This window comes from Mustela nigripes, chromosome 6, assembly GCF_022355385.1.
Source record: "Mustela nigripes isolate SB6536 chromosome 6, MUSNIG.SB6536, whole genome shotgun sequence".
NCBI lineage: Eukaryota > Metazoa > Chordata > Mammalia > Carnivora > Mustelidae > Mustela > Mustela nigripes.
Genome location: NC_081562.1, coordinates 38,288,191 through 38,307,294, shown reverse-complemented (window position 1 = coordinate 38,307,294; position 19,104 = coordinate 38,288,191). Strand labels below are relative to the sequence as shown.

Here is a 19,104-nt window from a genome sequence, read left to right as displayed (position 1 = left end):
AATCTCTTTCATATAAAAACAAAAACAAAAACAAAAAAACCCAGCAGAACTCTTTTGGCCCATTGGTGAATGTACTGCTTTGGGACCTAAAACATGGCTTCCTGAGGCTACTGTATTAACAAGGACTTTGTGTGGGATACTTACCCTTAAAAGGGTAGGGGCTATGACAGGTGCTTAGATTGACTGACATTCGAGTAAAATAATATTCTACCTTGAGAGGTGCTGACATTTTGTTTTAGAATCACTTGGGAGAATATTTTCCATAAATGTTTGCAGTACCTCAGAATAAAGGGTTTGAGGAATCCATGTGGTACACTGATGTTGACCTTTTCCCTCTAGCTTTATAATCATTACTTATGTTGCTTAGCAACTCTGTAGCATTATCTCCAAACCTCATATTAACTTGAAATACAATAGAAATGAAAATTATAGAAATGTGACTCTTAGGAATTGATATTTTTTCAAGTTACTGTCAGCAATAACATGATATTACAAGGCAGACTATACAATATAGAATATTTTGTGGCATTTCTGAGTTTAATATAAAGACTAATCTAACACCGAGGAACTTTAATTAGTAACAATAGAAATGTAATGGTAATAGCCTTTCAGCTGGCTTTTCACATCCCTTAATCTAAACAACATTTCTCAAGAGGAAGAACAAAACAAAACCCTGAATTATATATTTTTTTCTTTGAAAATCATTCATAAAGGCACAAAATGTGGCATGATTTTTTTGAGTAGTACAATGCCATAATCATCTTAATGATCTTTATTATTCCCTTTTCAAAATTGGGGCAATGCTTTGCAAAATGATTGTTTAAGAAGAAGTAAAAGCTTTCAGTTCTTATGCAGGAAGGAAGGAAAAATGGGTCACAGAGGGACACATTAATTACTTTGTCAACACCATTCATTGAAAACCTATCCTCTTGGCACTAGGCTATAATAATTACTTATAAGACAGAAAGAATTTGGCCAAACCAAAAGAAAGATTGAGCCAGTGTTCATATTGCTGGTGATATGAAAAACTAAGTGGAGAGAATTTATAAGACATGTATGATTTGCAGATATTTAAAGACTTTTCACTTTGAAATAAACACTGACCTGTATATCTAAAAATGAAAAGAATTCAGGAAATGTGTGGGCCTTTGAAAATTGAACATAGAGTTCAGAGAAAGTTCTCTCTGTTGAAATCCTCACCTTCCACAAGTTAGTGAAAGCCCTCTTAGAGCAGTGTGTCTTTTAACTTTTGGAGGGATAAGGACCACTTCAAAAATCTGATGAAAACCATGGACTTTCTTCTTTGAAAAATACAGATCATCAAAAAACATTTTGCGATGAATTTCCAGGGTCTGTAAAGCCATAGAAGCCCCCCTGAGGAAACTGATAGCCAAAAAAGAAACCCCGATTCAGAGAATGTGCTCTTAGCAGGTGCAGTTGGGAGTGGCTGCAGGAAGGTGGGGGTGCAGGTGGAGGGGGTCCAGTGCAGAGTGTACAGGGCTAAATAACATTCTCCCAAATGAAGAACTCCCTATAACTTAACGATTGACTTTTCTCCTCAATCATTGCTAAACACTTCCTAATTTCTCTGCAAGTACCATAACAACAATAACAACACAAGATTAGGATTTTGAACTTTGTCTCTGCTCTTATTTAACCAAGTGACCTTGGACAATCAGTTAATCCTACTTCACTTTACTTCCTGTGCTGTCAAGTGGAGATAATATTTAACTTAAAAATTAAATATCATATGCAATGTTCAAAGGAAGCCCTCAAATGATCTGTGTTATTATATTCACTAACACTGCCAAAATTTTGTGTCAATTTGAGTTTGAGCCTGTAGGCAGATAATTATTTAGCCAGAAAACTTTCGAAAATACAACAAAAGATGTTATCTAAAATGAAAATATGTCTTTTAAAATTCCCCTAAGTGACATGCCTTGGGTATTTGTTGAAAAGAAACTGGTCAATACATTGGAGCTATAATAATGAAATAAAAAAAATTGTTAAAACAAAATTTTAATAGAAGTTATTGAAGATAAATGTTTAAATATTGAATTGCTTTGGTATATTTTTATGAATTTATTTTACATTATTAGATAAAAATGGTTTGAATTTTAGAGATAAGCTGTATTTCTTTTATTTAATATTTTTGAGATAATCTGTATTTTAATTTCAATACAAACTATTGCTGATCTTAGTTTTCTTTAAGGTTTGTTACAAAAAAGGTTTATAAAAAATAACTAATAATAACACATAATATACATTTATTTGTTAATTATACATTTATTTATTTATTAATGCATTATTTTTGACATTTCAGAGTGTAGATGATTCAGATCTATCTGTCATTGCCCAGAACAAGAAATGCTTTGACAACGATATTGTTTGTTCCAAAAGTGTTTTGATCTCGGTTGGGGACACTGAAATTTACCTGAATGATACTCCTTACAAACAAGTGAGTAAATTATTTCTTTTAGGATCATTTTATCTTGTCCCGAGAATACTGAAAACAAAATAGAAACAATTCAGAGAACTTTTCTCTGCAAGTGATGACTAGATTCAGGTTTTCTTTGTTGTTTTATGTGGTGTCAATAAATCATACGTGACTTGTCTCTTTGACTTACTTTTTTAAAGACTTATACATTTATTTGAAAGAGAGAGTGAGAGTGAGAGAAAGAGTGGAGAGAGGAGAGTGGCAGAGGGAGAAGGAGAAGCTGACTCCCCGCTGAGCAGGGAGAAGGTTGCTGGGCTGGATCCCAGGACCCTGCCATCATGACCTGAGCCAAAGGCAGATGCTTAATTGACTGAGGCACCCAGGCGCCCTGGTCCCTTTTGTTTATGTTTCACTTCTCCATATTCCAGTTCTTTCCTCTTTTCTTCAAACCCATGGTACCATGCTGGCCCTAGCATCTCCATCTCCAGTTCCATCTACACTGGATGCTTGGCTTCCCGAGTTAGTTCCTCTCCTCTTACCCTGCCATACTGCAGCCAGGGCAGCTTTTTTCCCCTAAAATGGGGATCTAATCTTCCATCAGTGTAGTGATTCAAAACTCTCAGATGACTTCCCAGTTCTCTGATAATTCTTTACCAGTCTGACCATCATCACCTCTCCTGCCTCACATCTCCTTACTTTCTGCTTTGAGCCCATGTTACAGAAGTCAGAGTTTTCATTAGTTCTTTTGATGGCCTATTCTTTCTCTCACCTCTGTTTCTTCGTGAATGTCATTTGCTCCTGCCTGGATCTGCCTTTTCTTTAACTTATTCTTCTATGATAGGTCTCATCGTAAGTCCTTCAGGAGCTCCTCTTCATATCTTCAAGCGCCCCGTTAGGACACGTAGCATATATTAGTGAGATTTCTTGTGTGATTGTCTGTCTTCTGACCATTTGTCTAAGAGTTTTGTGAGAAGTAGGACTGCTCTCTCCCTTATTTATTCCTGTATTCTTGGAGCCTGCCCAATTTGAAAGAATGAAAACATTTAATTCATTCATCCATTCATTCATTCATCTACTATCTCCCAAAATCTCTATTAATTATTGTGACTAAAACAGTGAAAAGACACTGTGCTTATCTTTCAGGAATTATACTCAGGGGAGGGAGACATTCAAATAAACAAGAATACGCCATGGAATGTGCTATGGCCAGAGTGTGTGTAGGACAGTATGGGAGTCCCCAAGAAGAAGCCAACGTTGGATGTTTAGGGTAGTTGTTAAGGGTGTAGACTTTCGAGTCAGTCAGTGCTCACCTAGAACCCCTGCTCTGTCACTTGCTGGTTGTGTCACTTTGGGCAAGTTTCCCTCACCTATTTAAGCTGCAGATTTCTCAATTGTAAATTTGGAATGATGATAGAATCTACTTCAGGGGCGCCTGGGTGGCTCAGTGGTTAAACCGCTGCCTTCGGCTTGGGTCATGATCCCATGGTCCTGGGATCGAGCCCCGCGTCGGGCTCTCTGCTCAGTGGGGAGCCTGCTTCCTCCTCTCTCTCTCTGCCTGCCTCTCTGCCTACTTGTGATCTCTGTCTGTCAAATAAATAAATAAAATCTTAAAAAAAAAAAAAAGAATCTACTTCATAGGTTCATATGATGTTTAAATGAGATAATGGATTTCAAGAAATGACTTTCTTCCTCTCTTTCACCCTCCTTATATTTGGAAGGCTCAGAAGATATGCTTTGGATTAAACGATTGGAACTGAATCTTTTTTTTTTTTTAATATTTTATTTATTTACTTGACAGAGATCAGAAGTCGGCAGAGAGGCAGGCAGAGAAAGAGGAGGAAGCAGGCTCCCTTCTGAGCAGAGAGCCCGATGCGGGTCTCGATCCCAGGACCCTGGGATCATGACCTGAGCCGAAGGCAGAGGCTTTAACCCACTGAGCCACCCAGGCGCATATATATATATATATATATATATATATATATATATATATGTGTGTGTGTGTATTTTTTAAGAAAAAAAAACTGAAGAGAAAATAGTAAATGCTCTTGCAGAAACAATTTGACACATTTTTGAAGTGGTAATTACAGTTCAGTGTAACTTTCAACTTCCAGTGTTCACCTGTATGCAGGCGTAGATGAATCTTCATGTCAGTTGCGAAGTATGAAGTAAGATAAAGTCATAAAAATACTTTGGCCCTAACAAGTACCCTGCTAATATTTTCTCTTGAACATCAGAAGTGAAAATAAGTACCACTATTTTTGGCAGATGGATTGCTCATTGAGGGGAAGAAAAAAAATGTTATTCTTTCAATAAACACAATTTTGTTTCATCAAACATGTTAAGATATAAATGTTTTATAAATTTATTTAAGTGGCACTTTAAATATTTTCAGTCTCCACCTTTATAACTTATCTTTCTAACATCATTGGAGCTTGTTGAAAGTGCTACAATTCTCATCTGAAGTAGAGGTCTAGATTTGGGGCAATTCACAAAACCCTCCTTTTTCTAATGGAAAGCATCTCTACTTCTTAATCTGAAAAGAAAGAAGCACACTATCTCCTTTTGACCAAAGAGAACTGTTTTTCTTGTCTTAAACTCCCCTGTTTAGTAAAAATGAAGGATTTTTACCTCTACGGGCAAATAGAAAAGATATCTTTTACATCAGGAAAACGGATGTAGCAACAACCTTAAGAAGTCTAATGATAAGCTGCCTGCCTTATCCAAAAATTATTTTTAGGCTCTAAAGATAGGTCAACCAGTCCAAGAGAACTTTAATAGGAAAATACACAAAAAAGCATCTTATGGATTGAAAGGAGCTATAGGCCACCAATATTCTGCTTACTTGCTTTAATTCTTGCTGATCAAGCAGTAAGGTAAGAGCCGTGAATGGGCTGTTGCAGGAAGGTTTTACACATCTATACATCACACCTTGATCCAGAAGCCGAGGATACTGTTATAAACTTGATAAAGTACCTCTTTCAATGAGCTAACATTCAGGTGGGGAGAAGGCAGATAATAAAACCGAAGAAAAAATCATATAATAGAAAGGTATTGAAAAGTATAATCAAAACAATAAAAATAGATTCTATGGCAGAGAGTGACTTGGGGTCAGGCCAGGCTACACATTGGGTGGGCCTAGTAAAGAATGATAATGTGATGCCTCTTGTTCAAGCAGGAATTATTCTTTCTCCCTTTGTTTTGCTGTCTCTTTTGACCTGTCATGGTGTGTGCATGGTTCTTTTTTCTTTATTATTTAAGGCCTTGCTCACTCAGGAACAAGGATGCTCCCAGGTTGTGTGAAGACTCTCCTAGGCACCCAGGTCCTTGCCCCATACCTCCAACTTGGCACCTGGGAGGAGAAGGAAAAGAGGTTAAGGAAATCCATTATCCATGTGTATGCTTATACAATATACACTGTTCCATATAACATATTGAGCCCTTGTAAGTTTGAGCTTGTTCTAGAAAACTCTTTATGGGTGTGACGAAGTTTATTTACCTTGCCCTAAGGAATGTTTCTAAAATAGTATTTCCAAACTCTGACTTTGTTATTCTATAATCAAAGGATAGTATATCCACTTCACAATTTTTTATTTTGCATCTGCCTGAATTTGCTTTACTTTCTTTGATTTAATTTGATTTTAATATTTTTAAAGTTATTATATGAGTTAATTACAATGTCAGATTTAATGGGATCTTTTACAGGGTATAGCCTCTGCTCATAAGGAATGCTGAATATTTGTTCTTTAGGCTAAATGTGCTCTTAATTTTCCCAACAGTTTCCATCTCCAGTTTCTCTCTAAGGTTGTTGTTAATAGCCTACAAATTATCTTCCTTTAATATAAGCATGGTCCATCACTTTCCTATTCAGAAGCTCTTACTGAATGCATTTTGCACATAGAATAGCAGCCTTTGACTGTATGGACAACTTGGCTGCAAAAGGGTCTCTTACTATGCTTCTCATGAAACCCATGTTCGAGCCTTTTGGTGCTCTCCTTACCTCTGAACAGATTTTGAATTTTCTTGCCCCTAAGTCTCTATTCAAGCTATTACTTTTGTTTGGAATGATTTCTTCTCCATTCTCATTTCCAGCTCTGTATACTTTCTTGTGTATGGTCTCTTACAGATCCGTTCATTATCCCACTCCTTGCAAGAAGCCTCTCCAGGTCCCTTTAATGGAAATCCATTTCCCCTTTCTCTTTCTCTTTCGCTCTCTCTCTCTCTCCCTCAATATAGATAGATATAAATATGGATACAGATATAGATGCATCTATCTATCTGTAGATATATATATATACATATATACCTATATATGTAGATGTATCTATTTATCTACCTATAGATCTATTAATCTATCTGTATATAATATATTTTTGGTACTTAATCATATGAATTATCATCAGCATAGAATTTGAGTTAGCAGATATAACCCCTTACCCTTAATATACTCTATGCTCATGCTTTTGTTTACGCTCTTTTCTATAGCAGAAATACTTTTGCTTATTTATTCATATTGAGCCCATCTATCAGATTATGTCTCATTACCAATTTATGTATTTCCTATTTTATGCATATTTTATGCATTTGTTTTGTCTTTTGCTATGGAGCCAGCCAAAAATACTTGTACATAGATACTCATTGGTAGTTACTAATTAATGTTTACACTTTGGTTAAAGAACAAATAATTCATTTTTCTCTTTCTTTCCTTCTTCCTTTTTTTTTTTTTTTAAGAAACGATCAGGTTTTTTTCTGGAAAATAAGCCTACGTACCAGCTTTGGAAGGCAGGGTACTACATAGCAATATACTTTCCAGAAAATGATATCACTATTCTTTGGGATAAAAAGACAACCATTCATATCAAAGTTGGACCCCGGTGGAAGGTAGGTTAACCTATTTGTTAGGCCAATCGAAATGAAATGTAAGAAATGAAGTTACATTTACCTTTAGATGTTTTATGGAAATAAAACAATTGACATTTTCTTTAAGAAACAAGTTATATTATCAGAATTACTAACTCATAGCCCAGTGAAGAAAACTCTTACCAATTAGAGTACAGTGTTGCGTACAGTTCTTTTTGACTTTAACCTTGGAGTAACCATTTTCCGAAGTTACTTAGGTCAACTTCTTTCTTCCCATCCCTTTCAGCGTGGTTATGTGATGTTTGTCATACTGTTAGATTTATTTATTTGTTTATTACATTCTGCATTCCATCTTTTCCTCCACATTCTGGATTTTTTTAAAGTTTGCATACAGTACATTTGTAAAAAAAAAGTTATGGTCTAGAGTTCTATGGATTTTAACAAATGCATGGAGGTTTTTTTAATCTCTCACTAGAGTTTCTATATAGAACAGACCTCTCTACTCCCGATTTCTCCCATGTTGCCCCATTATTGTCATCCTTTACTGATCTATTCTTCAACTCTATAGTTTTGCCTTTATGCTACCTGTTGGGTCTGGCTTCTTTGACTTCACAAAATACATTTAAGGTTCATCCATACTGTTGGATGAATTAATAGTGTTTTCCTTTATACTGTTGAGTAGTATACCATTGTATGGATGTACTAATTTGTTTTATTTATTCATGTTCGAAGATTCGCTCTGGGCTGGTTAGAATTTTTAGCAATTTCCATTTTAAATTGTTTTAATATTATTTTCTGTTAAATGTATAAATATTAAGTATGATTATTATTTTAAATATTATAAATCTTATTAAATTTATATATGAGATTTAAATTTATATATGATTTATATATAACTTAAATTTATATATGAGATTATTTTTGAAACAATACATTTTAAAAATCCAGTTTATCTGAAATTGAAGTTCAGACTCATGGATATAATGTGTGGCAAGTTAGAGAAAAATTGGGATAGTAACAACATATTCTTATTGGACTGTGGAAAAGTTACATAGTTTTAAAGATTTTAATATGTTGTAAATTTAAGATATTATTGTATATTAAAGTCATTTTCTTTCAACCTCAAGTGAGATAAAGCCCATAAATCTATTACTAGGGTTTGCTGGCTTCCTGCATTTCTTTGATGCAAATGAAACAAGTTAGTTACTGCCATACATCTTCAACCATGTTTTTCTGCCATCCTTTATTACATATCCTCTCTTCTTTACTTTTTGTCATACTGTATTCTTCTACATCTCCCCCTTTACTGCTGCCTTAAATTGTTGGGTGATCATGGAGGAAGTGGCCATTGTCTTGCAGAGTTATTGTGGCTTCTGAGAAAGAGGCACAATGATACACAGTGGTCATGACAGTTGCAATCCCAGGGTTATTATCAGCTTTGCTGGAGACCTGGGCAGCCTATTTTATCAGCTAAGGGCTACGGTCCATTTCTCACTATATGAAGAAAACCTTCAGTTGTTTAATTTCATTGTTTTAAGGGTGGATTTCCATTGTTTTAAGAAGAGTATTCTTCTTTGTACTTTTGGTTTATCTTCCTTCCCTAAAAGTAAAGCATTTCACATTATTTGAGAAAATGCAATGGGTAATGTTAATATGATTACTTCATATGGCACTTTTAGTAACCTTCATATGGCACCTTTCATAACCTATAACAACCTTTATAATTGTGAAATAAGATGTGGTTTTTATTTATTGTGTCTCATAGTGGCATGATACATGAATATTAAAAAGTTAACTTTTTCTTTTAGAAGTTTTGTTTTGAATGTTTCGGCTTTTCAGAGTATGACCTAGAAAAAAATTTATTATTCTTATTGTTTCAACATTTATAGTGTTACAGAACCTTAAGCATATTCGGAGGTGGGTTTTTCATCATTAAAATATATATGTATATGAATATATACAGAATATATATGTATACATACACATAAATATTATAGTGTCTGTATTATACTTCTCCAAGTTACTTATATTATTACTTGTATCAGTGCTAAGACAATGGTAAGTGTGACTAGATAAAATTTGGGAGATGGCGAAACATCATTAAGAATTTAAAATAACAAATATAATTAAATAGGTATGAAATTATCTTAACATATTTATATAATTGTGGAAATTCTAAAATGTCTATTTTAGATCTATTTTAGATTTTTAGTGAATGAGACCTTAAATGTTGATGTGAAAATAGAATATTTCATATTTCATGATTTTTTTTCACTTTAGAACAAACTATCAGGATTATGTGGAAACTTTGACAAATGTACTTCAAATGATATGACCACTTCCAATAACTTAGAAGTAAGAAATGCCCAAGTATTTGGAGATAGTTGGGCATTAGGGCAGGTAAGCAGAATATATGTATTATAGAACTCAACAAATATTTTTTGATATATTTATTCACTTAATCACTTTTTCTTACAGGAAAATTTATTTAGGTAATACTACTTTATGTCATATTTGTATAGTAATTCATAACTGACAAATTACTTTCACATTTACCTCTGTAAAGCTTGTACAATCTTGTAATGTAAAGGGTGTTATCTCTATATGACAGATGAAGAAATTGAGGCTCAGGAAGGTTTAATGACGTGCTTAATATTGTATGTCCAGAAAGAAGCAGAGATGACATTCAAATTCATGTCTTTTAATCTCAGGTTTTTCCTTCCATAGCAAATGCTTTATCAACGTACTTATATTTCTAATAATATAACTTTTGCCAACTCAAAGCAATGAGAAAATGAAGGCAGAATTTCTCACCATTTGTTCTCCAGGCATGGTTGTGTGGGGTGGGGATCGGTAGGGAATGGATTTGTGGTCTGCTGCCTCTGGGAGCAATTTGAATAAAGTAAGTTAGACATATTTCTTTTTTGAAGGATTTCTTGAGTAATTATAAGCTTCCAAGGGAGGAATAAATCTGAAGTGTTTACCAACTTATTGACACAGAACCTGTTTTTATGTATTAGTTGTCAAAGAAATAGTGTCCTGTGGGCCAGCCACACTTTGAGAAATGCTGAACTAACTCAGAAAACAGAATCGAATTAGAAATTAGCATTACTCTTTTCTTCTCCTTTTTCTTTTTAGCCTACTTTTCTTTCTAGCTGAAAGTGGTATCCATAACTACAGCTTTCTGATTTGTTACTATTTGGTTAATTTGCCTTCCTCTTTACCTAGTTTACCTAGTATATCTAAATTTCTTTAAAAACATAAAAGGGGTCTAGGATAAAGCACTCACCTAATTCAGTAAAATTCAGCAGCATATTTGAATGTGGCCCAAGCTGAAAAGTACAAATATTTTATTTAATATATGAACTATCTACTTCTTAGATACAAAATCCTTTTTATTATGGCTGTCATATATCTTGTTGCACTTATAAGTCTTTGAAGAAATTATCTTATATTTGTCCATTTAAAATGAATTAAGGAATAACCAATTTTAATCATAATTAAACATTTGGAGTAATAAAAGAATTTTATACTCACCATAATGTGTATTCTTATTCATACTTAATGGCCAAAACTAAAAAAATTTTTTTAAAGCTTTTTTAATTGGTAAGTTTAATTTAGTGCTTTGATGTTTTCCAGGTTATATGAACCCATAATAGGATTAAAACACAACCTCTGTTATTAGGAATTTAGAGTCTAGATTAGTAGTTGAGCTAGAAAAATTAAGAATGGAAATATGAAATAGGTGCTTTGATAGAGGTGAACAAAGCATTGGCTTCATTACAGTCAAAGGAGGTTTCCCAAAGAAGGTGCCATTGGGCTGAATCCTATAAGACACAGGAACTAGAAAAGTGAAGATGTTGACAAACAGTGTAGCATCAAAGGAGGGAATGGTCCATTAGAAGGTGCAGGAAGACGGGTGTGTAATGGGAATTTCAAAAAATTCAACATGGCAGCTCTGGGGAGTTGGAAGTTGTCAGTGGCTGGAATGCAAAGTATAGAGCTGCAAGCTATGAGTGCTAGGATCTAAGGCCCTAAAGTAGTTAGGAGGCTCTTATAATCCAGCTGGTAATGTTAAGTCAGTGAAGATTTAGAAAACTATACAAATTTCAGAGGCCTTAAAGATTAAAATCATCAGCATCTGTTGAAAGGTTGCATTTAGGAGAATCTGGAGAATTCAATAAAGTCTCATAGCTTTCTGACTTATTGGGTAGTTGCTGATAGGGCAAAAAGGAGAGGAGATAGTGGAGGAAAGTGGGCCAGGACAACTGTGTAGAGATAAGAACAGGCTAGGATGCATTGAGAGAGAGGCTACAGTGAAATTTATGTGGAGATGTCCAGTTTTGAGATTCAGGAAAGATATTTGGGCTGGAAATATAGATTTGGCAGTTACTAGAATATGCAGGTTGTCGAAGCCATAAGAAGTGTACAAAATGAGAAAAATAAGAGGTTTGAGGATCAAGCTTTGCACAGAAGGGAGGGGCAGAAGAATGGGGAAGTAGCAGCCATTGAATTAGGAAGAAACTCAGAAGAAACTGGTATCACAAGAAATAAATGTGGAGAGACATTTAAGAAGGGCAAAGTAGTAAGTAGAGTCAAAGGTAGTGAAAGGTCAGGTGAGATGAAGACTGAAGCATTGCCTTTATATTTAGGCAACTCTAATGAAGAGATCACTGATGACATTTTCAGGGCAGTTTCGGGGAGGTGGATTAGAAGAGGCAGAGACCAAGTTGCTGAGTACGTGGGATGTGAGCCTAGAGACACGTGAGCATGTACAACTCCTCAGAGGATGACTCCGATGAAAATGAATGAGCTGAAAATGAAAGGAAAGAGAATCAATTGCTCACATAATTTTTTAATGACCGCATTTGAGACAAATTTAAAACCATTTACCTCTACTCTCTAATATCGCCAGAATTTTAATAGTATGTTTAATTGTTTTCGAAAAGTAATACATACTATTGAGTTGGCTGAACACAGATGCTTTAGGTAAAACTTGACTAAAGGAATCAGAATATATGAGATGTGATTGTAATGCCGGAGTCAGAATAGTTTACTCTGATTTCAGCCTCAGAAGTCACCCCTTTGAAAACTCTCTCTTCTCACTTATTTCTCTTCAACAGTGTGAAACCCCAAGTGAATTATTTAAACCCTGTGAGGCACATCAAAACAAATTTCCTTATGCCAAGAAAGAGTGCTCCATTTTGTACAGCGATGTTTTTGCTCCTTGTCGCAATGTGGTAAATGAATACTTTACAAAACCTTCATATTTACATGGGTATTGCTGTAGCTGTGATACCGAGATGAATGGGACAAAGAATTTAACCAACTGTTGGCTTTTTGGGTGGACTATCTAACCATTGTCGGGAAGAGAAATTTGGTAGTTTGTTTGTTGGTAGAAGTGGTGCATTTAGTTGATTTACTTTCTCCCTCAATTCATCTTATTTAACAGCATACATTTGTACATATTTATTGTAATACTCTGTTCTACTTCACGAAGCATTTTAATACATCCTCAAAGCCAGAAGTGATTGGTCAAAGCCAAAAATTTTGTTTTTATTTAGAGAACATTGCTGCATGGCATCTTCTCCTCAACCCAATGTATAGTTTAAAAGTATTAGTAGTGGCACATTTAAAAGGGTCTTAAAAGCATATGCCAAGATGGAGTAATTTAAATTTTTAAATGCCTTCCCAACATAATAATTTTAAGCCTCCATAGTTTAAGAAAATTGCTTCAGGTATTCATAAAAATCACTAAAAGTACAATTGGTGATAGAACATTCTTTTCATTCCATGTGAATATGCTAATAAACAATGAGATTGTACAAAATATCAAAATATGATTATATTGAAGTTACTGAAATCACATTTTTTGTAAGACCCATTATCTGTTTTGCTGGTTCTTTGATTTTACATTTGCCTAATAAATTCCTTTCTCCTTTGGTCCCTATAGAGGTTTGAGACGTTGAGAACTCTAGGTGGCAGTGTTAAGTTGATAATACCAAATTTTGAAAACCTACCAGTTTGTTTTCTTTTAGAAGTTTGAATTTGAATCAGTTGTGGTTCGTACTTATTGAAATGAACTCATTTTCATTTCATTTTCAGATCGATGTTACTTCTTTTGCCAAAAACTGCCATGAAGACACGTGTAACTGTAATCTTGGTGGGGACTGTGAATGTTTATGCACCAGCGTGGCAGCTTACGCATACAAATGTTGTCAGGAAGGGGTATCTGTTCACTGGAGGTCATCCACTGTTTGTTGTGAGTACCCTAGTGAGAACATCATCACCAGGTTGGAAACTTATAAAGAGATTAATTTGTCCTATCACAGAACAAATACCATGCAATTCATCATGCAAACAGAATTTAAGATAACTAAACTTTCTATTCCTTTGACAATGCAGATAAACTGTAGTACAGCTAAAGGGTTTATAAAATTAAACATCAAGGTAAAATTTTCTATTCTGTTTGACTGTTGTCAGGTTGACATTCGAACTATAAATTGTATACCACCCTCAAATTGTTTATGACTTCATTCCCCTTACGGCTGTGAAATTTCCCTGTTCTGATTATAAGAAACAGATTTGAGTCTTTAAACTTTTCGTTTACTTATGTAGATGGCAAGTTATCTAAAGATTTTAACACTTTGAGTTCCCATTTCTAAGTAGGCAGATACATTTGTCTACTTATAATCTTACAAAATTTAATTTTTCAACACATCACTCTTAAAGAATCCTCTTTGCTCAGAGGAAGTTCCTAAATAATGATGTCATTCTGTGTTCTTTCACTTGGTCATGGATAAACATACAGCAATATTTTGCATACTTTCAGATAAGGGGTTAGACCTTTAAAGAGTTTAATATTTATTCTTTTATTTTTTTTAGCTCTTGACTGTGAATATTACAATGAAGGTATGTGATATTTCAATAACGATTATTACTATAGCCATTCTGTGGGATTTATTTTCAGAGTAAGAGTTTTTCAACAATGTGGGAACAATAGTTTATAATTCAGTACATAACTCAATGAACAGCTTTACTTTATAAAATTTATCTAAATTTCTAAGTATTTGAGTTAAAATTTATTTCCTGTAAAATAAAAAGTGTGTAACTAAGTTTTCGGCATTTAGGAGGCTCTCAATAAATGTTTTCTGTATGACATGAATAAATTAATGAGTGGAGATAGCTAATTTTTTAGGCAAAAAGGATGAAAGACATATACCAAATGCTTATCTTTTACCATTTTGTATAAATATAAACATTAGTCAAACATTATGTCATAGATATCAATTACTATGATGATAAGCATGTAAGGAATTTATTTTGCCATCATTGAAGGCAAAAATAATTACATATTATCAGAATGAGAATTTATTGATTTAATGGTAATAAGAGGAGGTGCTACCTAAAACTAAGAAATTGACATAAGAAGAAACAGAGTATCACATCCTCAGTGAAAATGCCGGATAATGGCAGAATTAGAGCCTGCTTTATTATCAAACCTGCTTATTGAGGAAGGCATAGCCACTTAAACCTAATTCAAACAAGTAAGATGATCCAGGACAGTGTTCAGTGTTCATTTTGTCCATGACTGGACAAATTCTGGACTCATGATGGGATAAATTAGAGTAATAGTTAAAGGGAAACTGGGCCACTACAAAAACCCCAAGCAACTAATCAAAAGCATTTTTGGTGCCTTACTGAGCTAGGGAGAAATCTGTCAGCTATAAATACCCAAAGAAAGCCAGATAATTTTAGAGAAATAGAGATGACGGATTAAAAAGAAAATTGACATTTTAGTTTTTGGTTGTTTCTGTTACATTTATGGAAGTTTGATGGAGGAAAAAAGCCCAACATTAAAAAAAATTCAGTGCTAGTTAAAGAAAATATAAACCAAAAATATCTCCTGTTGAGAGGTTCACACACATGTGCGTGCGAGTGCATGTACGTGTGCACACACACAAACACATTCTACATCAATCCTTTGGATGTCATGCTGAAATTGAAACTGATTCCCTAAAAGTAATAGCTTTTGTTGTTAACTACTTTATGTATATCATATAATTTAGGCTTCAAAATATGCCTGTAAGGTACTACTATTAACACTTTATAGAGGAGGAATCTGAGGACCAGAGGGGTTAAAATAACTTGGTCAAAGTCACTTGGTCAAAAATGTAGTAAACTGAGATTTGTAAGCAATCTGATTCAGAACCAAAGAGCTTGACCTCCATGCTGCACTGCCCTGAGTATGGTTAACGAACCCCAAACTCAGAAAGATCAACACACATTGTGATCATGCTCTACACAATGTACACAGACATCAGTTTGAAAAAAATTGCTCCAGTAACTTCCTCACTTAAGAAGGCTTGCCTCACACAGTTCTGCTGTAAAAATCTCCATCTGTGCCTTTGTACTTTCTGGCATTTCTTCTGTCGTCCTTTGGATCCCAAAGCAGAATTTTCCATGAATATTGAATTTCTACCTTTTGCTTCTTGATATATTTTGCTTTCTCTCAACAAGTCTGCTGCACTACTAGTGATGGTTCTTTTTTCTAATGTGTTCTAGGATTCTTCAAACCACTTCCCCTGGTGTCATCTATAATATTCAGAGGACGAACATGGGGCGTTTAGCCTCCATGGGACACTGATTGACTCAGTGGAATGGCAGGGGAATCTGTTTCCTATGATCAAAATAATAGGCAAAAGCATTAACTGGACAAGGAGAGTACGAGTTTGCAAAAATAATGCAATGAAGATAGATGATTGAAGGGGAATATAGAATTGAGATTGTTGATACTAGTTATAAAAAGAAAATTGTTTAAATGAATATTTTTAATAGGTTTCATCCCCACTAATTTTATAGATATTTTAAACCTACTTAGTTTTCTTAGGATATTCAGTACTGATATATTTCTTCCTTTATTTAGTACATACCAGGCACTGTGTTTTCAAGATACTTATTAATATTTCAAGCTAATGCCGTAAGAGGAAAATTTTAAAAAAAGTAAGAGAATTCAGAGGTTGCTGTTGATATTATTTCAGTAATCTTTAATGCAAAGGCTATATGTAACATCTTCATATTCATTTTATGGCATTTGCTAAAAATACAAAGATTTTATTATTGTGATTGCTGTCAGTGAACAAGGACTTCAATATTCCACTAAAAATTGTTGTGCAAGTTTTAAGCTCAGAGTGATTTTATTAGCCAGGATATGCCTAATATTGTGTTAAATAATCACTGAAGGAAATGATTACTTTCAGTAGGTGGTGAAATTATACTCTCCCTAAAGAAAATTAATGATAAAGTCAACGATTTTTGCTTTAATTGCTAGTGAAAAATGCATGAGTATCCAAATACAAGATATCAATCAACTGGGAGACAATTCGGAAGCTTTCAATTTTTATACAAATGGATTTTTCAGGTGAAAATTATCTCTTCAGGTTGCTGTTAGTAAAGAACTCATGCTCTGGACAAGAGAAGATTTTGTTTGGCTGTCTAATTCAGTTCCCTTCTTCTTTTTTTAAAAATTTTTTTAAAAAAGATTTTTATTTATTTATTCAACAGACAGAGATCACAAGTAGGCATAGAGACAGGGGAAGGGAAGCAGGCTCCCCGCTGAGCAGAGAGCCCCATGTGGGGCTCGATCCCAGGACCCTGAGATCATGACCTGAGCTGAAGGCAGAGGCTTTAACCCACTGAGCCACCCAGGCGCCCCCGTTTCCCTTATTCTTATATCGAATGTCCATGAGGGTGCTTCAGTCCCTCAAGTTATAGTTTTATATGTCTTCATTTTGAATTATATCTCATTGTGATTTACATACTTATCTACTAATTTATACATTGTTTACCTATTTGTACAAACGAACATGCTTATAAAAGGAAATACATTTGTATCTGGGAAGTATATGTTGCTCTTATCCTTCTTAGAAAGTGTGCCAGCAAATAGTGGAGACTAATGATAGAGCTTTCTTTGGTTCTTGTAGATTTGGGCTCTTAAACACTGTGCATTGTGTGTATTTGTCAGAGCAATGGGGAGGCCGTGTTGTGGGCTCATGAAGAGGTTCTCCACTGTATCTGCTCAGTTCCATCTTGGTGGGAGCAATTGTCTTCAAGTCTCCATCTCTACTCAAGTTGTTCAAATTTTTGGTAAAACTCTTTCTCTCACAGCTTGTAAGGGTCCCCAAGTGCTCATTGGTGAGGCATCTCCAGTCCGTGGAGGAGTCAACACTTGAAGATAACTTATCCTGAGTCTTTGCCTCCTCTCTAGGTCTTCATGAAGGAAATTTTGGTTCTTGGTCCCCTTTTTGCTTCAAAGACTTTTGACTCCAGTCTAATTTCTCCCTTCCCCCAAACCTGATCTTCAGTCCTGAAAGAGAAAAAAAAAAAAACATAACCCTCTGATTTCTTTAGATATTTTTCTCTCCTCCATCTTTAGAGTGGGCTTGTTGAGGAAAATTGTTCCTGAGATAAAAATTAGAGGAAAGAAGGAATGAGAAATTCACTGAGAGCTACTGGATTGATCTTTTATGATAGCACTTGGCACATACATATTAATATTTTACATAACCTATAACATAGAAAATATACACACAACTATTCCAAGCATACAGGTGATAATTATGTAACCTAATTTTGATGATTCAGAAGAAATTTCAAAGTTTTATAGTCTCTCAGTTATATTAATCACGAAGTTTAGACTGGCATGGAGATTAGGCTGGAGGTAAACTGAATTTATTATCACAAAACCTAACTCATCATTTTTTTGAATATCATGAACTTAACTATAATTCATAAGATAAGGTTTGCAGAAAAGTTATTCTGGTTGAGTTTCGAGTTTGTCTCTATACTAATAAGGTTTTTACTACAGTAAATGTTTTCCATTTTATATAGAGCTAGTTAAGTGCATGAGAAGCAATAGCATAAGTGAAAATACTTTGGACATCTTTGTTGAGCTTCGTCTGATTTTCTTTTTTATAGACATGCCTCACTATCAGTAATTCCCCAAACAGAAAATATCGTAGATCACGTAGATCACGTCTGTGACTTCTGTTTTCATGCAATGCAACCTGTTAGAGAGAGATGATTTTTTAGAAGACTTTCAAAATCCCTGGCCATAGATAGAGATAAATTTATGTTTATTGAGAATAGTTTTAAATCATACAATATTAGAGTGGAGAGTTACCTACACAAACTTTTTCACCTAGGTGAGAAAAACGGAGATCCAGAAAGCTTGAATCAATCTTCTAAGGAGCACTGCTTTAACTATACAGATACATGTAAACATAAATATATATGTTTTAAATTACATAATCTAAATATGATTTATATATTCCAATTTGCTATAGTATGTTATTTTTTAAAAATAGTTCACTTATTGTATCAAAGATAAATACTTAAGTGCACAATAATTTTTGTGGTATTTCTTTGTTATTAACATCTATCCCATTGAAATGTCAGCTTGAAATGTAAAACTCCAATGCCAATTGTAAAACTCCTATGACAATTTATTATTCTCTTATCTGCATTTAACTAGGGCTTGGAGAAGGGCCATACATGCTGGCAAGTTATGGACAGAGTGGCCTTGTTCTGGGGGCCAATATGACCAGTAGAAGCATTTTCTCTTTGCCAAGGAGTAGTATTCATGGCAATTTATTTTTTAATTTTATGATCACTCCAGGCCTTTTTAAAGAGAAGGCATCATGTAAGTATAATTTCCAATTGAAAATAGGAATTTCATTTTCCATTTACATTGTTTTTCATTTATTCATGTAGTAGCTATTAGTTGGGGATCTAATACATTAAAGGTATTT

The 19,104-nt window shown here is 34.4% G+C and overlaps 1 protein-coding gene across 2 annotated transcripts in view; it reads left to right on the top strand.

Annotated features, from left to right (window-relative positions):
- Positions 1–19,104, top strand: part of OTOGL (otogelin like) — a 137,209-nt gene that overhangs the window by 67,609 nt on the left and 50,496 nt on the right. The window contains exons 26-32 of one of the 2 annotated variants that reach the window (XM_059404683.1): positions 2,324–2,458; positions 7,166–7,315; positions 9,575–9,694; positions 12,418–12,534; positions 13,400–13,556; positions 14,180–14,206; positions 18,828–18,995. In XM_059404683.1, coding sequence (XP_059260666.1) covers positions 2,324–2,458; positions 7,166–7,315; positions 9,575–9,694; positions 12,418–12,534; positions 13,400–13,556; positions 14,180–14,206; positions 18,828–18,995 — 874 coding nt within the window. The remainder of the gene's footprint in view (positions 1–2,323; positions 2,459–7,165; positions 7,316–9,574; positions 9,695–12,417; positions 12,535–13,399; positions 13,557–14,179; positions 14,207–18,827; positions 18,996–19,104) is intronic. The other variant, XM_059404684.1, reaches the window with a different exon arrangement.